Source organism: Hyperoodon ampullatus (genome assembly GCF_949752795.1).
Source record: "Hyperoodon ampullatus genome assembly, chromosome: 1".
Lineage (NCBI taxonomy): Eukaryota > Metazoa > Chordata > Mammalia > Artiodactyla > Ziphiidae > Hyperoodon > Hyperoodon ampullatus.
In genome coordinates, this window is record NC_136914.1 from 32713706 (window position 1) to 32736714 (window position 23009).

At 35.8% G+C, this 23009-nt stretch overlaps 1 protein-coding gene across 5 annotated transcripts in view; it reads right to left on the reverse strand.

Moving 5' to 3' along the window:
• Positions 1–23009, reverse strand: part of GLRB (glycine receptor beta) — a gene marked incomplete at both ends in the record, with an annotated part of 76917 nt that overhangs the window by 28376 nt on the left and 25532 nt on the right. For all 5 annotated transcript variants that reach the window (XM_079707866.1, XM_079707865.1, XM_079707864.1 and 2 more), the window contains 2 exons: positions 18539–18606; positions 20375–20481. In XM_079707866.1, coding sequence (XP_079563992.1) covers positions 18539–18606; positions 20375–20481 — 175 coding nt within the window. The remainder of the gene's footprint in view (positions 1–18538; positions 18607–20374; positions 20482–23009) is intronic.

Consider the following 23009-nt stretch of genomic DNA (forward strand, 5'->3'; position numbering starts at 1 on the left):
ACATGAAAAATTTGTAAATGTTATATTCAACTACAGTAGGAAAAGGTTTTGAAATCCACCAAATAGCTGATTATTTTACTTCAGTTTTTTGCCTATCTCCAAAGTTTTAATTGTAAAACTTTGTAAAAGTTGGATTATATCAAGACATGTATATTCTAAGAATATATGAACCTAGAAACATTGTTTAATACCTTAATACATTTTATGTTTGCCAGTGAAATGAGATTCTGGCACACATTGGGTTACTGGGGTATATACAGTCAAAAGCAGCATTGTGGCATTATGCTCAGGTTTTTTAATTTTAATTTTATATACTGAACTCAGAATATGCACCAAAGTGCTCAAGGCATAAATGACATTGGGCTTCAGCATCCTTATTTTCAACCATTCAAAATTCACAAAATACTATCTAGCCATGGCCTTTTGACATGATCAAAATGAATCAGATCATAAACTTCAAATCAAAATCCAAATATTTAAACAGGAAGAGATGATAGATTATCTTTCTTTAAATAATAAGACCTAACATATTTATATGAAACATAAATGCACACATTTTATTTATGTATAAAATATAACATAAAGCATAAGCAATGCGCAGTGACTCTAGGAAAATTTGAGGAATTCACTTTCTCTCTCCTATGATGTTCAGATTCTATAATAGTAATCAGAGGAGGGTAAGGCACATATTGATAATAAATATTTACTGAACTACAGACAATGAAGTAAGATTTAACCTACCTACATCTAACAGCTAAACTTGATGTATATAAAAACTGCAACACATATAACACAACATTGTAAATCAACTATACTTCAATTAAATACATGTTTAATAAATAAACTTCAACACATAATATAAATTGATTGTTAAAAATCATACACAGATGGTCTTGAAGTGCGAAAGTCAAATAAATTAAGAATTATGTAAGCTGACACTGAACATATCTGTACCACTGGCAGGGAAAACAAAAGTAATATTTTCCTAATCAAATGAACATGGAATCAAGGAGGACGTGAAGGAGGCCTAGGACCCTGGAAGATGAAGACCTGCACTACACAGCTCCATTAACTTTTTGTCAAATATACACATATCTTACGATTCATAATGGGACTTAAGTGGTTACCTCATATCTGATTGTGACAGCTAAAGAAATTAGCTCAAGACATGTCCAGGACATAGGCCTATCAACTGGTAAGCCTTCCAGTGGCCACAATGCTGCTTCCTGACCAAAATTTTTCTCATCCCAGAAAAACATGCATGGCCCCCAACTTAAGAAGAAATGCACCAGAGATCTGATCATTTTCAAATAAAATTCCTATTATGCTAGCTTTGCTAAAGCACATGGTTGATATACACTTGCCTTTACTTTGAGCACATAACAGTATCCAATTCCAAATTATTTGCTAAGAAGCTTTCCTGTCATGATCAGCCAAAATGACTGGTATTCTAAAATTATATACAGTAAAAGCTATTTTATTACCCTCTTATTTTCTTATCCAGGTAAACCATCAAATACTACATCTTTAAGCTGTGGTATTTGAAATACGCATTCACGGTATTATGATAAAATACTGTGTCCTAAGGGTCAGATGAGGTTGCCAATGTATCTTTTATAAGCTTATTATTAAAGCTATGATCCCTTATTTTGGTCAATAACCATGACATGAAAATACTGAAAATGAACTTTTCTTTAATTTTTCATTTGCTTATCCAAATATAACTATAATATCTTTGTATAGGTATTTACTACATGCCAGGCATATTTGGCCTAACTGCCTTACAAAAATATGACTATTTTTGAAAGTTTATACTATGAAAATGGTCTCTTGATGCTCGTAAATGCTTCCTTTACTGGGAAGTACAAGGTAAGCTTATTGTCGTGTTTGCTTTCTGTCTGGCAGCTAGGAAACTGAAAGCTAAACCCTATAGCTAATTGAATTAACGTATAGCTCACATCCTGGTATGACTATCATTGTATGGCTCCTGCACATTTAGTACTATTTCAATTACTTCATTGTATTTCTGTTATTATTATATACTGTAAATCCTCTCCAGAAATAGGGGGCTGGGGAGCCGGAGGAAGATGGCGGAAGAGTAAGACGCGGAGATCACCTTCCTCCCCACAGATACATCAGAAATTCATCTACACGTGGAACAACTCCAACAGAACACCTACTGAACGCTGACAGAAGACCTCAGACCCCCCAAAAGGCAAGAAACTTCCCAAATACCTGGCTGGGTGGATGAAAGGCTCTTGGTGCTGCAGCCAGGAGTTAGTGCTGTGCCTCTGAAGTGGGAGAGCCAACTTCAGGACACGGGTCCACAAGAGACTTCCCAGCTCCACATAACATCAAGCAGCGAAAATCTCCCAGGGATCTCCATCTCAACACCAGCACCCAGCTTCAGCCAACGACCAGCAAGCTACAGTGCTGGTCACCCTATGCCAAGCAACTAGCAAGGCAGGAACACAACCCCACCCATTAGCAGAGAGGATACCTAAAAACATAATAAGGCCACAGGCACCCCAAAACACACCACCAGACGTGGACCTGTCCACCAGAAAGACAAGATCGAGCTTCAACCACCAGAACACAGGCATTAGTCCCCCCCACCAGGAAGCCTACACAACCTACTGAAACAACCTTAGCCACGGGGGACAGACACCAAAAACAACGGGAACTACGAATCTGCAGCCTGCAAAAAGGAGACCCCAAACACAGTAACATAAGCAAAATGAGAAAGCAGAAAAACACACAGCAGGTGAAGGAGCAAGATAAAAACCTACCAGACCTAACAAATGAAGAGGTAATAGGCAGTCTACCTGAAAAAGAATTCAGAATAATGATAATAAAGCTGATCCAAGATTCTATTTCCCAGATCCAAAATCTTGGAAATAGAATAGACAATATGCAAGAAACAGTTAACAAGGACCTAGAAGAACTAAAGATGAATCAAGCATCGATTAAAAACACAATAAATGGAATGAAAAATACTCTAGATGGGATCAATAGCAGAATAACTGAGGCAGAAGAACGGATAAGTGAGGTGGAAGATAAAATAGTGGAAATAACTGATGCAGAGAAAAATAAAGAAAAAAGAATGAAAAGAACAGAGGACAGTCTCAGAGACCTCTGGGACAACATTAAATGCACCAACATTCGAATTATAGGGGTTCCAGAAGAAGAAGAGAAAAAGAAAGGGACTGAGAAAATATTTGAAGAGATTATAGTTGAAAACTTCCCTAATATGGGAAAGGAAATAGTTAATCAAGTCCAGGAGGCACAGAGAGTCCCATACAGAATAAATCCAAGAAGAAATACGCCAAGACACATATTAATCAAACTGTCAAAAATTAAACACAAAGAAATCATATTAAAAGCAGCAAGGGGAAAACAACAAATAACACACAAGGGAATCCCCATCAGGTTAACAGCTGATCTCTCAGCAGAAACTCTACAAGCCAGAAGGGAGTGGCAGGACATAATTAAAGTGATGAAGGAGAGAAACCTGCAACCAAGATTACTCTACCCAGCAAGGATCTCATTCAGATTTGATGGAGAAATTAAAACCTTTACAGACAAGCAAAAGCTGAGAGAGTTCAGCACCACCAAACCAGCTTTACAACAAATGCTAAAGGAACTTCTCTAGGCAAGAAACACAACAGAAGGAATATACCTACAATAACGAACCCAAAGCCATTAAGGAAATGGGAATAGGAACATACATATCAATAATTACCTTAAATGTAAATGGACTAAATGCTCCCACCAAAAGACACAGAGTGGCTGAATGGATACAAAAACAAGACCCATATATATGCTGTCTACAAGAGACCCACTTCAGACCTAGAGACACATACAGATTGAAAGTAAGGGGATGGAAAAAGATATTCCATGCAAATGGAAATCAAAAGAAAGCTGGAGTAGCAATTCTTATATCAGACAAAATAGACTTTAAAATAAAGACTATTAGAAGAGACAAAGAAGGACACTACATAACGATAAAGGGATCGATCCAAGAAGAAGATATAACAATTGTAAATATTTATGCACCCAACATAGGAGCACCTCAATACATAAGGCAAATACTAACAGCCATAAAAGGGGAAATCGACAGTAACATAATCATAGTAGGGGACTTTAACACCCCACTTTCACCAATGGACAGATCATCCAAAATGAAAATAAATAAGGAAACACAAGCTTTAAATGATACATTAAACAAGATGGACTTAATTGATATTTATAGGACATTCCACCCAAAAACAACAGAATACACATTTTTCTCAAGTGCTCATGGAACATTCTCCAGGATAGATCATATCTTGGGACACAAATCAAGCCTTGGTAAATTTAAGAAAATTGAAATTGTATCAAGTATCTTTTCCGACCACAATGCTATGAGACTAGACATCAATTACAGGAAAAGATCTGTAAAAAACACAAACACATGGAGGCTAAACAATACACTACTCAATAACGAAGTGATCACTGAAGAAATCAAAGAGGAAATTTAAAAATACCTAGAAACAAATGACAATGGAGACACGAAGACCCAAAACCTATGGGACGCAGCAAAAGCAGTTCTAAGGGGGAAGTTTATAGCAATACAATCCCACCTTAAGAAACAGGAAACATCTCGAGTAAACAACCTGACCCTGCACCTAAAGCAATTAGAGAAAGAAGAACAAAAAACCCCCAAAGTTAGCAGAAGGAAAGAAATCATAAAGATCAGATCAGAAATAAATGAAAAAGAAATGAAGGAAACAATAGCAAAGATCAACCAAACTAAAAGCTGGTTCTTTGAGAAGATAAACAAAATTGACAAACCATTAGCCAGACTCATCAAGAAAAGAAGGGAGAAGACTCAAATCAGTAGAATTAGAAATGAAAAAGGAGAAGTAACAACTGACACTGCAGAAATACAAAAGATCATGAGAGATTACTATAAGCAACTCTATGCCAATAAAATGGACAACCTGGAAGAAATGGACAAATTCTTAGAAATGCACAACCTACCAAGACTGACTCAGGAAGAAATAGAAAATATGAATAGACCAATCACAAGCACTGAAATTGAAACTGTGATTAAAAATCTTCCATCCAACAAAAGCCCAGGACCAGATGGCTTCACAGGCGAATTCTATCAAACATTTAGAGAAGAGCTAACACCCATCCTTCTCAAACTCTTCCAAACAATATCAGAGGAAGGAACACTCCCAAACTCATTCTACGAGGCCACCATCACCTTGATACCAAAACCAGGCAAGGATGTCACAAAGAAAGAAAACTACAGGCCAATATCACTGATGAACATAGATGCAAAAATCCTCAACAAAATACTAGCAAACAGAATCCAACAGCACATTAAAAGGATCATACACCATGATCAAGTGGGCTTTATTCCAGGAATGCAAGGATTCTTCAATATACGCAAATCAATCAATGTGATACACCATATTAACAAGTTGAAGGAGAAAAACCATATGATCATCTCAATAGATGCAGAGAAAGCTTTTGACAAAATTCAACACCCATTTATGATAAAAACCCTGCAGAAAGTAGGCATAGAGGGAACTTTCCTCAACATAATAAAGGCCATATATGACAAACCCACAGCCAGCATCGTCCTCAATGGTGAAAAACTGAAACCATTTCCACTAAGATCAGGAACAAGACAAGGCTGCCCACTCTCACCACTCTTATTCAACATAGTTTTGGAAGTTTTAGCCACAGCAATCAGAGAAGAAAAGGAAATAAAAGGAATCCAAATTGGAAAAGAAGAAGTAAAGCTGTCACTGTTTGCAGATGACATGATACTATACATAGAGTATCCTAAAGATGCTACCGAAAAACTACTAGAGCTAATCAATGAATTTGGTAAAGTAGCAGGATACAAAATTAATGCACAGAAATCTCTGGCATTCCTGTACACTAATGATGAAAAATCTGAAAATGAAATCAAGAAAACACTCCCATTTACCATTGCAACAAAAAGAATAAAATATCTAGGAATAAACCTACCTAAGGAGACAAAAGACCTGTATGCAGAAAATTATAAGACACTGATGAAAGAAATTAAAGATGATATAAATAGATGGAGAGATATACCATGCTCCTGGATTGGAAGAATCAATATTGTGAAAATGACTCTACTACCCAAAGCAATCTACAGATTCAATGCAATCCCTATCAAACTACCACTGGCATTTTTTACAGACCTAGAACAAAAATTTTCAAAATTTGTTTGGAAAAACAAAAGACCCCGAATAGCCAAAGCAATCTTGAGAACGAAAAACGGAGCTGGAGGAATCAGGCTGCCTGACTTCAGACTATACTACAAAGCTACAGTAATTAAGACAGTGTGGTACTGGCATAAAAGCAGAAAGATAGATCAGTGGATCAGGATAGAAAGCCCAGAGATAAACCCACGCACATATGGCCAACTTATCTTTGATAAAGGAGGCAGGAATGTACAGTGGAGAAAGGACAGCCTCTTCAATAAGTGGTGCTGGGAAAACTGGACAGGGACATGTAAAAGTATGAGATTAGATCATTCCCTAACACCATACACAAAAATAAGCTCAAAATGGATTAAAGACCTAAATGTAAGGCCAGAAACTATCAAACTCTTAGAGGAAAACATAGGTAGAACACTCTATGACATAAATCACAGCAAGATCCTTTTGGACCCACCTCCTAGAGAAATGGAAATAAAAACAAAGATAAACAAATGGGACCTAATGAAACTTCAAAGTTTTTGCACAACAAAGGAAACCATAAACAAGACCAAAAGACAACCCTCAGAATGGGAGAAAATATTTGCAAATGAAGCAACTGACAAAGGATTAATCTCCAAAATTTATAAACAGCTCATGCAGCTCAATAGCAAAAAAACAAACAACCCAATCCAAAAATGGGCAGAAGACTTAAATAGGCATTTCTCCAAAGAAGATATACAGACTGCTAACAAACACATGAAAGAATGCTCAACATCATTAATCATTAGAGAAATGCAAATCAAAACTACAATGAGATATCAACTCACACCAGTCAGAATGGCCATCATCAAGAAATCTAGAAACAATAAATGCTGGAGAGGGTGTGGAGAAAAGGGAACACTCTTGCACTGCTGGTGGGAATGTGAATTGGTACAGCCACTATGGAGAACAGTATGAAGGTTCCTTAAAAAACTAAAAATAGAACTACCATATGACCCAGCAATCCCACTACTAGGCATATACCCTGAGAAAACCATAATTCAAAAAGAGACATGTACCAAAATATTCATTGCAGCTCTATTCACAATAGCCCGGAGCTGGAAACAACCTAAGTGTCCATCATCGGATGAATGGATAAAGAAGATGTGGCACATATATACAATGGAATATTACTCAGCCATAAAAAGAAACGAAACTGAGCTATTTGTAATGAGGTGGATAGACCTAGAGTCTGTCATACAGAGTGAAGTAAGTCAGAAAGAGAAAGACACATACCGTATGCTAACACATATATATGGAATTAAAAAAAAAAATGTCATGAAGAACCTAGGGGTAAAACGGGAATAAAGACACAGACCTACTTGAGAATGGACTTGAGGATATGGGGAAGGGGAAGGGTAAGCTGTGACAAAGGGAAAGAGAGGCATGGACATATATACACCACCAAACGTAAGGTAGATAGATAGTGGGAAGCAGCCGCAGAGCACAGGGAGATCAGCTCGGTGCTTTGTGACCGCCTGGAGGGGTGGGATGGGGAGGGTGGGAGGGAGGGAGATGCATGAGGGGGGGGATGTGGGAACAGATGTATATGTATGACTGATTCACTTTGTTATAAAGCAGAAACTAATAAAAAAAAAAAAAGAAATAGGGAGCTGGATAAAAAAATAAATAACAGTTGAGATACTGCCATATACTGACAAGACTCTTTCAGTATTATTTGGGCACAACTCCCAAGCAACTTTACCAGTGTGGCTTCTAAAATCTGGATGCTTTGTTTTAGCCTAATATTAGGTTTTATTACTTTAAAGAGGGTGAGAAATATGTATAGAGATAGAAATATTAAGATCTCTTTGGTATTCTTTATCTAGACCCAAGCAACTACATTTTGCTTCTTAGTAAATAATTTCTAAAGACATTATATCAGTATTTTTTTAATATCAGAAAGATATCTGACAGGAATTAAAGCAACGCTAACCTTTAACTCCAGCATATTTTGCATAATTAAAAAAGAAGCCATCTTACAATGTTTGGGATGGAACTTCAGGAATTAAGCCTGCATTCTGTCGAGCTCCCCTCAAAATCTCCACACATGCACACATTCTTTTGGGAGCACTGTTCTACTTCCCACCTATTTCCAAAATGGAATGGTTAACTCATCTAAAACTGTATCGCAAAATTATTTTTCTTTTAAAATTTTTATAGCAATTGCAATAGTGTTTTTCCATGTGAAGTCCATTTTTCTAAATTCTTCTTGAAGTCTAATCAATGTTTCCACACCATCCCAGAATATATTCATGTCATTTATCATTTATTAAGTTCAAAGCATTTTAATCAGCTGAAAGCTGATGAAAGCCCTAGATAGTATCAGAGACCTTGACAAAATAAACTGTCTGTGGGAAAAATTACAAAATTACAAATGATACAAGAATGTTTTAATCTACAGTCAATCCTCTTTTTATTCTATATGTCTGAGACAGGCTGGGACCTGGGACCTGGGACCCTTTGCTGCAGGGCTTGCACCTGGACACACGTTTCCTGCAGCCATAAAGAAATTATAAGGGACCAAAAATAACTGACAACAGCAAATGGAAATGAGGGTGTGGAGCAGTAGGAACTCTCACTGCTGCTGGGAATCAAAATATTACAGCTACTTTAGGAGACAGTTTGTCAGTTTCTTACAAAACTAAACATACTCTTATCATATTGCACTTGTTGGTATGTACTCAAGAAAAGTAGAAAACTATGTCTACACAAAAACCTGCAAATGGGTATTTATTGTAGCTTTAGTTATAACTTTCAGAACTTGGAAGCAACCAAGATGTCCTCCAGTGGGTGATGGATTGGTAAACTGCTCCATCAGACAGTGGAATATTATTCGACACTAAAAAGAAATGAGCCATCAAGCCATGAAAAGACATAAAGGAACCTTAAATGCGTATGACTAAGTGAAAGAAACCAATCTGAAAGGGCTGCATTCTGTATGATTCCAACTATAATGGCATTCTGGAAAAGGCAAAACTAAGGAGACAGTAAAAAGATCAGTGGTTGCCAGGGATTAGGGTGAGAGAAGAATGAACAGGCAGAAGACAGTGGTTTTCCAGGGCAGTGAAATTCTTCTGTTTGATACCATAATGGTGGATACATGTCATCATATATTTGTCAAAGCCCATCAAATGGACAATGCCAAGAGCAAACCCTAATCTAAACTCTGGATTTTAGGTGATGATGTGTCCATGTAGAGTCATTGATTGCAACCAAAGGACCACTTTGGTGGAGTAAATCCATAGTGGAGGATACTCTGCACGTCCATGGGTAAGGGGCTTACAGGAACTCTCTACGCTTTCTACTCATTTTTTGCTGCAAACCTAAAACTATTCTAAAAAATAAAGTCTACTTAAGAAAAGGAAATGCAAAAAATTCTGTAAACAAAAGGGAAGGGAATAAATAAAAAGTTAGCCAAAATTTGGAGACAGGCAAAAAGATGGCCCTTTCAATATCACACTAAATGCTATCTAACAAGCCCACCTAAGGGTTGTATGAGTCTCTAGGAAAATGTAACTTTGTTTGACTAGCCATTTTCTGTGGATTAGGGCCTAGACTCTGTACAATGATGTCATTTCAAGAAGATTGCTAAATTGCAAATGATTTCTGTCAGGTAGGAAAGACATTCCCAAAGGTATGCCTTTATTGCCCTGTGGAACATTAACAAGTGTATCTAATTTAACAACCTAATTGCAGCATCCTTTCTCTCCAGTCTCCTGAATCCTCCACTGAATAAGCTTTACTATCTGTCTGGTTCCCTCATTAATGAGTTAAATAAAACACTGACATGTCCTTACAATATTCATGTTTTTAAATTTTAAAAAATTGTGCTTTGTTCTCAAAACATTAAATATAGAATTACCATATGATCCAGCAATTCCCCTCCTAGGTACATGCCCAAAAGAATTAAAAGCAAGAGACTACAACTGATATTTGTACAACCTTTTTTATAGCAGCATTATTCACAATAATCAAAAGGTGGAAACAATCCAAGTGCCCATCAACTGATGAATGGAGAGACAAGTGTGGTATATACATATACACACACTGTGGAATATTATTCAGCCATAAAAAGGAATGACATTCTGGTACATATTACAACATGAATGAACCTTGAAAACACTACTCAAAAAAATCAAGACTAAGAAAGAGTTTGTCCAATATTACTACCTGGAGAAGGAATGCAGGGGAAAAAATAACCCTGGGGAGTGTAAGCATTTAAAGGGATGGCTTTCTCAGAAGTCTGAGAAACAGAAGAAAGCCCTGAGAATGTGATTTCACCAAAGCAGAGTCAAAAGCTTTAAGATGGTCAACAGCAATAAATGCCATCAAAGGTCAAGTACAATCAAACTGAATACTTTCAGCAAATGAGGGAGACACTGATGATTTCAGCAAAACACTGTGGCATATAAAAGCAAGATGACAGAGAATTAGGACGTTAACAACGTTTCCTATCTATAAGATGAAGATAATAATGATACACCCACAACACAGGGTTTTTGTCAGGAATAAATGAGCAAACATATGTAAAGTACACAAAGTTCATCTGGCTATATTAAGCACTAAGCAAGTATCGATATTTTGCCTCATTATTGATAGTATATATCCTTAATGTTGTTATTCTTTTATAATGTTGGTAATAGTGGTGAATAGGCTTTTTGCCTCAAAAAAAAAAAAAATCAAGCCTATATCGTAATTCATTGGGTTTGCTCTGTACTGTGATCGACCTACAATTATTCTAAATGGTAATCCATTTCTAGGTCACAAATCTTGAAACTGCTTTGAGCATCTCCTGAAATGAACTCTTGCTTTCAGCTGCACTGATATAAGCTCAGTATACCATATGCTTTGAGTCTCTACTGTAATCCTTTTTCAAATTTTACTTGTGAGTAGAACTCCAGAGTTGTATTACAATGAGGATCACTGAAAAACTGGAAATCAGTTACTTCATTGTATCATTCTTGGTCATTACATCTTATTGTCTCATGTGCTTCCAAGATGCTTTTCTATTAGTTATGTAGCTACATAGTATTATATTCAATACAAGTTGCAGTACGCTGATGCATCTTTTAAGAGTGTTTAAAAATTTCACAATTTAAATTAATAGCTTTGGCTTAACATTCATTAAAAGATAAAAGATTATTAATTAGTATGCTTTGGTTCATGCTTTATGGGCATTTCTAAATAATTGCTACTTATTGGCATTTCAAAGGCTCTGTATTTAGATCACTAACTTAGAAACCTATTTATTTTCATTTATTCAATCACTATACTTATAGCTCTATCATTTATTTTGCAATAAACAACTTCCCATCAGAAACAGACCTCTTTTATCACTGGGAAATTACTTAATTGTTTTGAAAGAACTTTGTGACAAATACTATCATTATTCATTCCAAATAGCACACTAATAGTCATGATCTGGAAAATGGATGTTCTCCAAGATTTTCAGTACCAATTAACACCCAAATTACACTATTTATTCAAGGCAATAAAACATTTCACAAGAAGACATTAGAAATGGTTAGTTTCATTAATGATATTTTAATATTAAGAACTGTTCATCTATATTTTGTATTGTTGTTAGGATACATCTTCTGGTTACTTGTAATTTTTACCTAATTCTCACATACGTGATGTTTCCTCATTTGATTTCTTTACATTACGATAAAAAAAATGGCGTTCAAGGAAATAAAGAAAATCAACTGTCATAGCATCTGGCAGCATCATAATTAAAGTTCTGTCAACAGAGCTGTTATAAAGCCTGGTGTGAAAGGGATTTAAATTTAGTCATTAGTGAGGTTAGAAATTTCATGTAAGAACTGCAAGCTAACAAAATGTCAGTAAAAATTCTTAGGTTATGTTTTATCTATTTTTCTCAATATGTCATTTTTAAGAGTTTTTAGTTAAATACTGTTTAATAACACCTTATGAATATTTAAATTTTTCTAGACCTATGTCAACATTCCACTTTTATTAGGGGTGCCTGCTAGGTGATACAATGCAACCACCCTAAACTATAAACTACATGAGTTGCAGTCTGCTGGACTGGATATTTAGCAAGTGCCCAATATATTTCTGTTAAATACAGAAGTGAAGAAATAATTTCTATGACATTTTGACAGGTTATGATATTTGGCTAGCACTGTTTACACTATTAATTTAATTTTTCTGTACCAGCTAATGACAAATTTTGGAAGGAGAAAATAAAACTGGGACATTTCTCATCCTTCCTTCTTGTCTAAGACAGTTGACCCTTGTACAGCGCAGGGTTAGTAGTGCTGACCCGCCATTCAGTCAAAAGTCCGTGTGTAACTTTATTGTGTGCCCTTCTGTATCTATGGATTCAACCAACTGCTGTAGATCGTGTAATACTGTAGTACGTATATAGTACTATAGTGACAAAAATCTGTATAAAGTGGACCCATGCAGTTCAAAAACGTGTTGTTCAAGGGTCAGCTGTACAGTCCTCTTACTTATGATGTCTGATCACCAGTGCTTTTGAATAATATAGCTAGGAGAAATAGGATAGAGAGTAACTAAGACAAGTTGTAAGGAAAGAAATTTAAAGTTACATGTAGAAGAAAATATAGAAAATAAAATTGTTTTAAGACAACAAAGATAAGTAATTGCCAAGAACTAGAATTAGGCTCTTTTAGCTGATCCCAAATATGATTTTCTTCTTGAAAAAGTCATGCAGCACAAAAGCATAGAAAGCTTGGCAGGATCATGAATCGTAGTGCGACAATAATTCAATATAATTACAAAGCGTGTCTACACCAAAGAAAATGGATTGTATAATCAGGCTTTTATTTCCATGAAAGAGTTCTTATGTACTTCTGATGAGGTAAAATGTCTGTGTACAGATCATTACAATAAACCTAACACCTAATTTTCCCCACAAGTGCAACAATTCACATTTTCAATTCTAAAAACCAACTGATGTAAGTCAAAGGTAGGAACTGAATGGAAAAATCAACAAATATTTTCAGTATAACCATAGAGCAGATGCCACCTCACCTCTAACAAACCATTCTTCTGTTTTGAAGGTCTTATTTCAGTAGTCACCAGCAGTAGCATATAAACTGATACAATAAGTGACTGCTGTACCAACTTCAAATGAGGATGATTACATTTATTTGATGATTTGGGTAATGCTGCTATTAAATCAGTAAATATAACTTACAGCATTAATAATGATGTCTTACAGAAATGGAAGGTAGCAGAATGCCAATGAACACACAGACATAAGAAATAGGAACCATAAAGCTAAAAAAAGAGATTATGAAACAAGCTGAAGGAGCATATAACCATGGAGGTTAGAAGGGCTTAAGGAGAATTAATATGGCTGTGACATTGTTTCTTCCACTACACAGTTATAGTTTGTGAACAAATGTGAGATTGATTTTAGTTTAGCGAGTTAGCCTCTGAATTATGTCCATGCCACTCTCTCACTTCGTCCCAGATTACCCTTATACACTACCAAATGTAAAACAGATAGCTAGTGGGAAGCAGCCGCATAGCACAGGGAGATCAGCTCGGTGCTTTGTGACCATCTAGAGGGGTGGGATAGGGAGGGTGGGAGGGAGACGCAAGAGGGAGGAGATATGGGGATATATGTATATGTACAGCTGATTCACTTTGTTATACAGCAGAAACTAACACAGCATTGTAAAGCAATTATACTCCAAGAAAGGTGTTAAAAAAAATAGCCTCTGAATTAGAAGACAAATAAGCAGGAAGGAATGTTTTCCAAACAAAATTGGCTAAAATGTCCTTACAGCAGTGTTAATGTGCATCACCTTGATGGCTTCTTTGTTTGGTAATGAACTTTATACAATGGAGGAAAGGGCTGCCCTCCTGCTTCAGAAGTTGCCCCACCTCTGTCTGCAGTTCCTCCTGCTACGCCCACCCCAAGCTCTGTGTTCTACATATGTTTTCTAGAGTAAGCAACTGCCAGTTAAAGTAGAAAGATCTGAGGTGCAGAGGAAAGCTCTGGGCAACACTGAAGCTTCCAAATTTTAGGACTTCCTTTATTTCAGCAGATCTTTATAGGTGAATTTTCCAGAGGGCTATTCATAAACAAAACCACAACTGTACAGTGAAGCTACTAACAAACATAAATGCTTCATTTTCTTTAGCATTTTCTTTAGGATGAGATTCTATCCTGATAGTACGTTAATTTGTAAATGCATGACAACCAAACAGTGAACCATTCCTAAGAGTTACTATGCCAGGCAAAATACTGTTGCTTTATTTCTGTAGTTTTTTCACTCTTTTTAGGGTGTAACACATCAAGTACACAACAGATTCCAGCACAAGCCTGTCTGATATCACAACTTACACACTATTCATCATACTGTTTCTATGAACATATATCTTATATTAAGACAAATCTAAGGCTCTCTGCTTTTCCAGCCTCTTTTTTTGGAGGCATCTTTTTGTTTGTTTTCTTCTGTTTTTAAGAAATATGCTATCTGGCTATTATCAAAAAGCCAAGAGATCTAACACAACATTGTAAATCAACTATACTTCAATAGTTTTTTTTAAAGACAAGAGATAAATTCTGGTTAGAATGTAGAGAAAGGGGAACAATTGTACTATTAGTGGGAATGCAAACTGGTACATCTATTATGGAAAACAGTATGGAGAGTCCTCAGGAAATTAAAAATAAAACTACCATATGATCCAGCAATCCCACCTCTGGGCCTATACCCAAAGGAAACAAGATATCTAGAAGCGATGCTTGTATTTCCATGTTCACTGCAGCATTATTTACAATAGCCAAGGCATGGAAACAACCTAAGTGCCCATCAATGGATGAATGAATGAGGAAAATGTGGTATATAAATACATATATAGTGGAATATTATTAACCTTAAAAAAGAAGGAAATACTGTCATTTACAACAATATGGATGAACCTGGAGAGCATTATGCTATGTAAAATAAGCCAGACAGAGAAGGACAATTACTCCATGGTATCACTTACATGTCAAATCTTAAAAAAAAGTTGAATTCATAGAATCAGAGAGTAGGAGAGTGATTGCCAGGAATTTGGGGGTATGGGAAATAGGGAGAGGTTGATAAAACGTATAAACTTTAGGTTGTAAGATGAATAAGGTCTGAGGATCTAATGTGTAACATGGTGACTGTAGTTGATAACACAATTGTGTAATTGACATTTGCTAAGGGAATAGAACTTATATGTTCTCATCAAAAAAAAAAAAAGAGATAAACGTGGATATGCTAATTAACTTGATGGGCGAAATTCTTTCACAATGTAGAGGCATATCAAATCATCACATACACTTTAAATTTCTTACAGTTTCATTTGTCAGTTATACCTCAATTAAGCTGAAAAAAATAAATAAGCCCACCCTGGGTGACTGGAAGGAAAAACAAAGAAATAACTGCTCTCCACACGTGGACCCTCTTAGTTACCTTGCTGAGTCATCACTACTATATCTGACTGGTGTCTGTAACAAGTAATGAAGAGCAAGCTTGTCTTAGATAACATTTTTTCCCTTAGAAGACATCCTAATGTTATCTCTATATCAAGAATAGCTTGTACCTTTCCTAACTATTAAGCAACAAGGTATTAGGGCATCTGTTTTTGGAAAGACTGAGCAAATCTATAAATTATGACAGCCTTAAAATACACATCTATAAAACTCTGTCTTATAGGTATGCATGAAATAAACACTGCAAAAGCAAAAAATAATACTTATGATAAAATGGAACATTTATGTCTATTTGATGAGTATGGTTCCAATTCTGAACCTTTAGGCAGTATCTTCACAACACAAAGGGAAAGGCAGGTTATTTCATCAAAAGAAACAGTAAATATAAATAATTTGGTTCCTCTGCATAAAGGTCTCTAAAACTCACAAAAATAACCCTCTACTATTATAACATTATTTGCTCTGTTTTTTTAACCCAATAAATGTTCAACATGAATCTGTTGTTTAAATTTGCTTGCCAACTTTTTTATGGCTACGTGGACTCACTTTTTGCTAGGCAAATAGCAGAATGTATTTGTTCATTTATTTAACCAGTATTAGTTAATAATACGACATTATTTATGTGTTCACTAACTGAGGGCCTATTGTCTCCTCACTTTACAGGAAATGAAGAAGTTGAATACATTTTTCCTGACTTAAGGAGTTAATAGTCTATCAGAGAACAAAAGGAAAAGACACAAAAATAGCTGCATTACAGTCAAGAAGCGATCTGGTTTAACAAACAAACATGATAGAACTGAAAGACCTGGATGGAAAAGGGGGCACAGAATGAGTGGGAGTAGCTCAGAGAAAGAGGTCCTGATTACAGATGAGAGATGGAGGTTCAAGGCAAGTAGCAGAGACAAAGACGCTGCTGAAAATTGGTGGGATCTGGTCCCAGCAACGGGTACTTTGGGCTCGCTACTGTGAAGAGTGAGCAGGAGGACAAGAGAAGATTATGTGAGAAATTATTCAGCACTTTGTTATAATCCTCAAATAACCTGTAAGAAAGTTCTTACTCCTTTTCTATGTCCCTTTACCCCACGTGTTTTCAGCTTGATACAATTAAGTAACTACTGATGGGACCTAGAGAAGTGTAGCATCTGATATATGGGAGGCATTCAATGTTCATTAAAGAACAGATACATTAATGGTACTGCCTGAGTTGGGACACATATGTAGCCTTCATGCAAATGAGAAAAAAAAATCCCTGCATTAGTTGTCCTAAAATGCAAGACAGAGTTGGGAATGTTTCTCACAGGCTGAAACACCTCGGTGGTGGTGTTTCGGGATTAGCATAATGGTGCCATGAAAGATAAAACAGGGTACAGGGAAGAGTATAGAGACCAAATAGATCCCCTGCAAGTTTCACCTTGAGAAAATGAAATTTCTCACTCTTGTTAAGTGAAGTGCTTAGATAAACTAGTCATATTTTCAAATGATGAGGGCTACCCTTGTCTCCTGAGTGATATACGGTTGTCTGTCCTTTATTTCAGAGCTGTCTTCTAGTGATCTATACTATATTAGACATACAGCCATTTAGGTGAACTAAAGTCATTGCAAGTGAATTTTGGACTTGATTTCGACATCTTTAATTATGCAAAATATCTACACACTCTAAAAAAAATCAAGTACTCAGGGCTAAAGACATGGTTCTATAAAAAATAAATAACATTCTCCTCACAATTAATATATTATATTTTATATTAATGAATATAAAAATAGGTGTCATAATTTAAATGCAATATACAATTGCTTTTGTAACACACTACGCTGCTCCTAGGAATAGAGGAAAACATATTTAAAATCATTCTTTCTCTGGTCTGAGATATCCCCTGAAAAAGTCTACTGTATTCTAACCATTGCTATTAGGCTTTTAATCCAAACCTTATATTATTCCTTAAGAAAAATATAAGTATCTCAAGAAAAAAGATACCAAAAAAAAAACTTATTAAGCTTTCTTTCTCCCACCTAAAGTATCATTTCAGCATGTGGTTTTTCAAAAAGGGTACAAATCTAACATGTTAAAACATTAATAAGCAAGTGGACTATACCAAATGTCTTCTGAAAGCTGAGGAGTAATTGCATCACACATGGCTCAGGGCATCTACTAATCACCCTCCACAGACATCTTTGTCCCTAAGGCCCAACTCACCCTGGATGGCAGCCCCACCTCAAGCCTCCCTTCTCTGTTCCTTTCGCTCTTTTCTGTCCCTTCTTTCTCTTCCTGGCCCTCTCCTTGCCCTTTCTTTGTGTCGCATAATCTTTTCAGGGAGCTCCGCTGCTCTAGTTTAGGAAAATCAAATTTGCTTTTTACAATTCTCTGCTCCACACATCACAAAATTAGCACAAGAGAAAAAACAAAGATTCTTCTCAGGAAATTGGAAGGAAAAAAAAAAAACTATGAACACTTAAATACTTTTGAATGCTTCTACACATAAGCATATTAGGAAAAAAATGTCGCTCCAGAATATTAATTGCATAAATCCTTTTCCCAGGTGGTATCCAATTAGTCGTTCAGAGTGAGTACTTTAATTCTCTCAGGTCTGTAAGTTTCAATGCAATATAAAGACTAAATTTGAATTGCAAAATTACAAAGCCATTGAAATCACTGATTCAACAAAACCCTGAAATTTGAATATTTTATACTAGGAGAGAGCTTGCATTTTTTTCCCTGAGATTTACTCCTTATTCTTCAGTTATAATTTCTTCCACTATCCGCCAGTTAAAATCTTCTCAATTAAAAATATTAAATTGGTTGTAATCTTACCATTGTTGTCTCTTGAATAGATCCAAAACTGTTGATAAAAATGTTGACAACTACATCAACAGGAATGCCTGTCAATAAAAATTAAGGACATATTTAGTAGCTGTAAAAAACATGGTCAGGATCTTCATTTATTATGGTTTATGCATTTGATTTTTCTGTTTTTTCCAATCTGTATGGATGTGAAATTATAAACCTATGGTTTCAGGATACAATGTTCACAGTTGCTATTGACTTATTTTTCTAAATAGGGATCAACACACAAGTAAATAATGAGTTACATTGTACTTTATAGCGTTATTTATTCAGAAATATTTCTCTCTTAAATTGTAGAAATTCTGGGAAAATACATTTACCTTATTTTTTTTTAAATTGAGCTGATGCGTTTACTTTAAGAGACTGTAAATTATTCTTTAAAAAACATCATTTTTAAAATATGTTTTTTTGCATTTTATAATCATTTTAAATTGTTACATTAAATGGTAATGCAGAATTCAATTACAATTGCTATATTTTGATCTTTAATTCATGAAAATGCAAAGTTAATCAGACATATAACAGAATCATTATTAAGATTTTTGCCTGACCTGCTGGAAAATAATTTTAAAGTTCATGGAGTGAGAACTAAAGTATAATGTTGCCAATTTCTTTCTGTTTCTTTCTTTTTCTTTTTTTTTCTCATTGTGAACTGCTGCTTGGGCTAACAAAGGGAAAATGTGAATTTAGCCTTTTAGCCACATAACCTCTGACTGATGAAAAACAGGTGTTGAATCAATACAGGGTAGACATGTGACAACCCAGAGTACAGTGCTGCTGAAAGTAACTGCAAGTTCTGGTAATGAACAAAAACCCTGTTTTTATAATAGAGTCGTCTAACTTCACTTGAAGCAGCTGCAAGCTTTTCTTTCTTTCTTTCCTTCCTTCTTTCTTTCTTTCTTTCTTTCTTTCTTTCTTTCTTTCTTTCTTTCTTTCTTTCTTTCTTTCTTTCTTTCTTTCTTTCCTTCCTTCCTTCCTTCCTTCCTTTTCTTTCTTTTTTCCATAAAGGAAAAATAATCAAGCCTTATAATGTTAATCCAATCTACATTAATACCTGTCCTTAACCAGCAACAAAGATGACAGTTTTCCAGATATATGTTCATATAACTTTTCCTAACTCATCAAGAGGAAGCAAGAAAGGAAGACAGAGAGGAAGAAAGAAAGAAAGAAAGGAAGGAAGGGAGGGAGGGAGGCAAGCTGTACCATCTTCCCACAACTTTTAGCTCAAGTACAGTTTTGGTTCTTGAAAGGAATGATAGGAGATAATGTTTTGTCGAAGAAAACATAGTCATTTTATTCCCAAAGTTAACATGCTTTTAAAAACCATATGGCCATTTTTTTTAGCTAAAGAGTAGAGGGATTTTTTTTTGATTAATGTAAAAACCTAATAAAGATTTAAAAAAATAATTAAAATGTCTATCAGAGTGTTCTCTATCCTCAAATGAGTATATGGCCATTGTCCTACAAAGTAGAACTTTGGTGTCTGAATGAAAGTCAGAGCCTAAATTTTAAATTATTAAGGTTAAGAATAGAAAGTACTTAGAAAACCCATCAGATCGGTTAGCCTATTAATTCACAACATATCTTTTTTTTTTAAACTGGGAACTATATAAGCTTATTAGAACTAATGCTTTGCTTTAAACATTTTTGGCATTAAATTGCTCTGACTTAAGCACATTACATGACAGTTAGATGTCAATTTAAAATATACTGTTTTGAATAAAACAAATAAATGACTTTATACAGATAAAATTAGTTTTTAAACTGCAAAGAATGGAGATATTGGGGTGGAGGGGGACCAACCTTTGAAATTTGGTCTTATCCTGGGATCATAACTGACCAATAGCCTATTCAAGATATTGCTAGTGGAGTTGGCCGGTTCTCGGGCAAGGTCCTCGGCTGACTGCTGCCTATATGAGAAAAAGCAAAACAAAGCCCTGGTAAGTATTTAGAATAGCAAACAACAGGAATGTGTGATGTTCATTGGAGAAAAGACTTCGCTTTTTCAGATAAATTTGTAGCATGGCTTTTCCAAATAGAGGTGAAAAGTAGTAGACTTATCAGAATCGCAAAAAGTATTTGTCATAAAAAATAAAAACAACCACAAAAGTATTTTAGCATTTAATTTTACCAAATGCATGAAACACTGCCTTAAATACTTCATGTTACTTTCTTTAAATAAAATTAAGTCGACCTCTCACTTGTCCTGAAGCAACATGCAATCAAAATCTAGACAAGCACAAAAGAATGGCAGACAAGGAAACAAGAGCAAAAAATAGTTTTTGAATAATATATATAATATTAACCTTCCACCTAAGCAAAGGAGTATGTGAATACTACAGGATGATATGGCCAGAGAGGGTCCAAGAATTCATAAAACAATCATGCTGACCCATAAAATGATATTGTCCAAGAAACACACAAGGAATGCTCTCCGTGGAGTAAAATACATCAGGGATTGGTAAAAGCAGTTCCTCAAATATCAGACCAATTAAATAGGGAAAATATAGAGCTCTGAGATACAGCTGCCTTTTTCTTTTATATGTACATATTTGCTGTCAACTATCAAAAAGAGAAAAACTGCCATTTTTTCTATTTTATTCAACTTTGAACAATGAATCTTGACTAAATTGGTAGTTGCTTGGGAGCACATAAACACTTCCTTGGAAGCCAATGGAAACTGTTGTTCTTTTTTTTTTTTTTTTTTTTGCAGTACGCGGGCCTCTCACTGTTGTGGCCTCTCCCACTGCGGAGCACAGGCTTCGGACGCGCAGGCCCAGCGGCCCTGGCTCACGGGCCTAGCCGCTCCGTGGCATGTGGGATCTTCCCAGACCGGGGCACGAACCCGCGTCCCCTGCATCGGCAGGCGGACTCTCAACCACTGCGCCACCAGGGAAGCCCTGAAACTGTTGTTCTTTACTGTTTGTTTGGATTCATTTACCACCAGTAAAGTCTTATCATATAATCATTTTCCCAGTCCAAAAATAATATCCATGAAAATCACAGGGAAGATTAAAACTACACTTGTTGCATCCAGAATTGTCTATTCTGTACTGATATGATAAAAGTGTCAATTTCATAAATGACATTATAGGAAGCAAAAAATGTCATGTGCTTGGCTTTGTTTTAAAATCCCTGCTCTGACCTATCAGGTAATTCTTTTCTGTGTTAATTATCATACAATGTGCTGATAAGATACAACCACTACAGGTGAAATATGACATATTGAGAAGCGTATGAAAAAATCTAAAACTACTATGAGTTGATACAGACAACATTTTCAAGTAGCTCTCAGAAAGAATCCAAAACATTCGAGAAAAAAAATGAAAACCAATTAGTTAAACCTCCCAAAGGTGCAGGAGATTAAGTAGATTTGTTTCTCACAACCTTATCGGCCCCCATATCCTAGCTACAGGATTTGGGGACCAGTAATGAGATTTTTCCATTTCATTCTCCAGGATTTGGGGACCAGTAATGAGATTTTCCCATTCATTCATTTTCCATTTCATTCTCAAGAGAATGAGGTTATGTGGAAAAATTAGATATTAAGATGTAGATTAGTGTCCAAACCCATCTACAAGTTTTCTCATTCAAGGGAGGAAAACGGAATTGATGGATTACAAACTACACTTGAATTGGATCAATTAAGGACTGCTATTATTATGTCTTGATATAAAATCCTTCACAAGTACATTTCTTCTAAGCAATAGAATGAACCAGACAACACAGACAATTAAATTTTTTTTTCTTTTTTGGCCACACCACAGGGCATGCAGGATCTTAATTCTCCAACCAGGGATGGAACCTGTGCCCTCTGTTGTGGAAGTGTAGACTCCTAACCAGTGGCCGCCAGGGAAGTCCCACGATAATTTTTGTGGTAGAGACATCTCCAGCCTGATTTTTTCTCCAGCTGTGAAGAGAGGCATAATTTTCCACCCCATAATATTTCTTCAGCATAAAAGTTATTTTGAGCTAAAGGCACTTGAAAAACAGCAGGTGCAGGGAGAGGATATCTCTAAATTCTTCTTATCTGCCTGAAGAGAGATCCTCCAGAAGGAAGTCACTTGTCTTAAGTCCCCAAAATTAATAAATGTGTATGCCTTTTATCCTGTTAGCATGACTGCTGTCAGACTATTTCATAGACCCAGCTATTGAGGATAGAGAGAGGAAAAAAAAAACCCAACAAACCTTTCCTCCCCTACATCTGTAAGCTGTGTCACCCAAATTCATTGGCTAGCCTGCCTAACTCATTACCAGATTTTATCCTTCCTACAGAATCAGTCAGCCCCCATTCATGGAATATCATAACTCCTCCGCATTGTATGAATCCAAAGACAACCTATCCTTTAATACTGCCCTTCTAAAATCCTGCCCCAATCATCCTGGCTTACTGTAAAAAACACAAACTGATAAATTTACTGTTTGGCAATTATTTTGT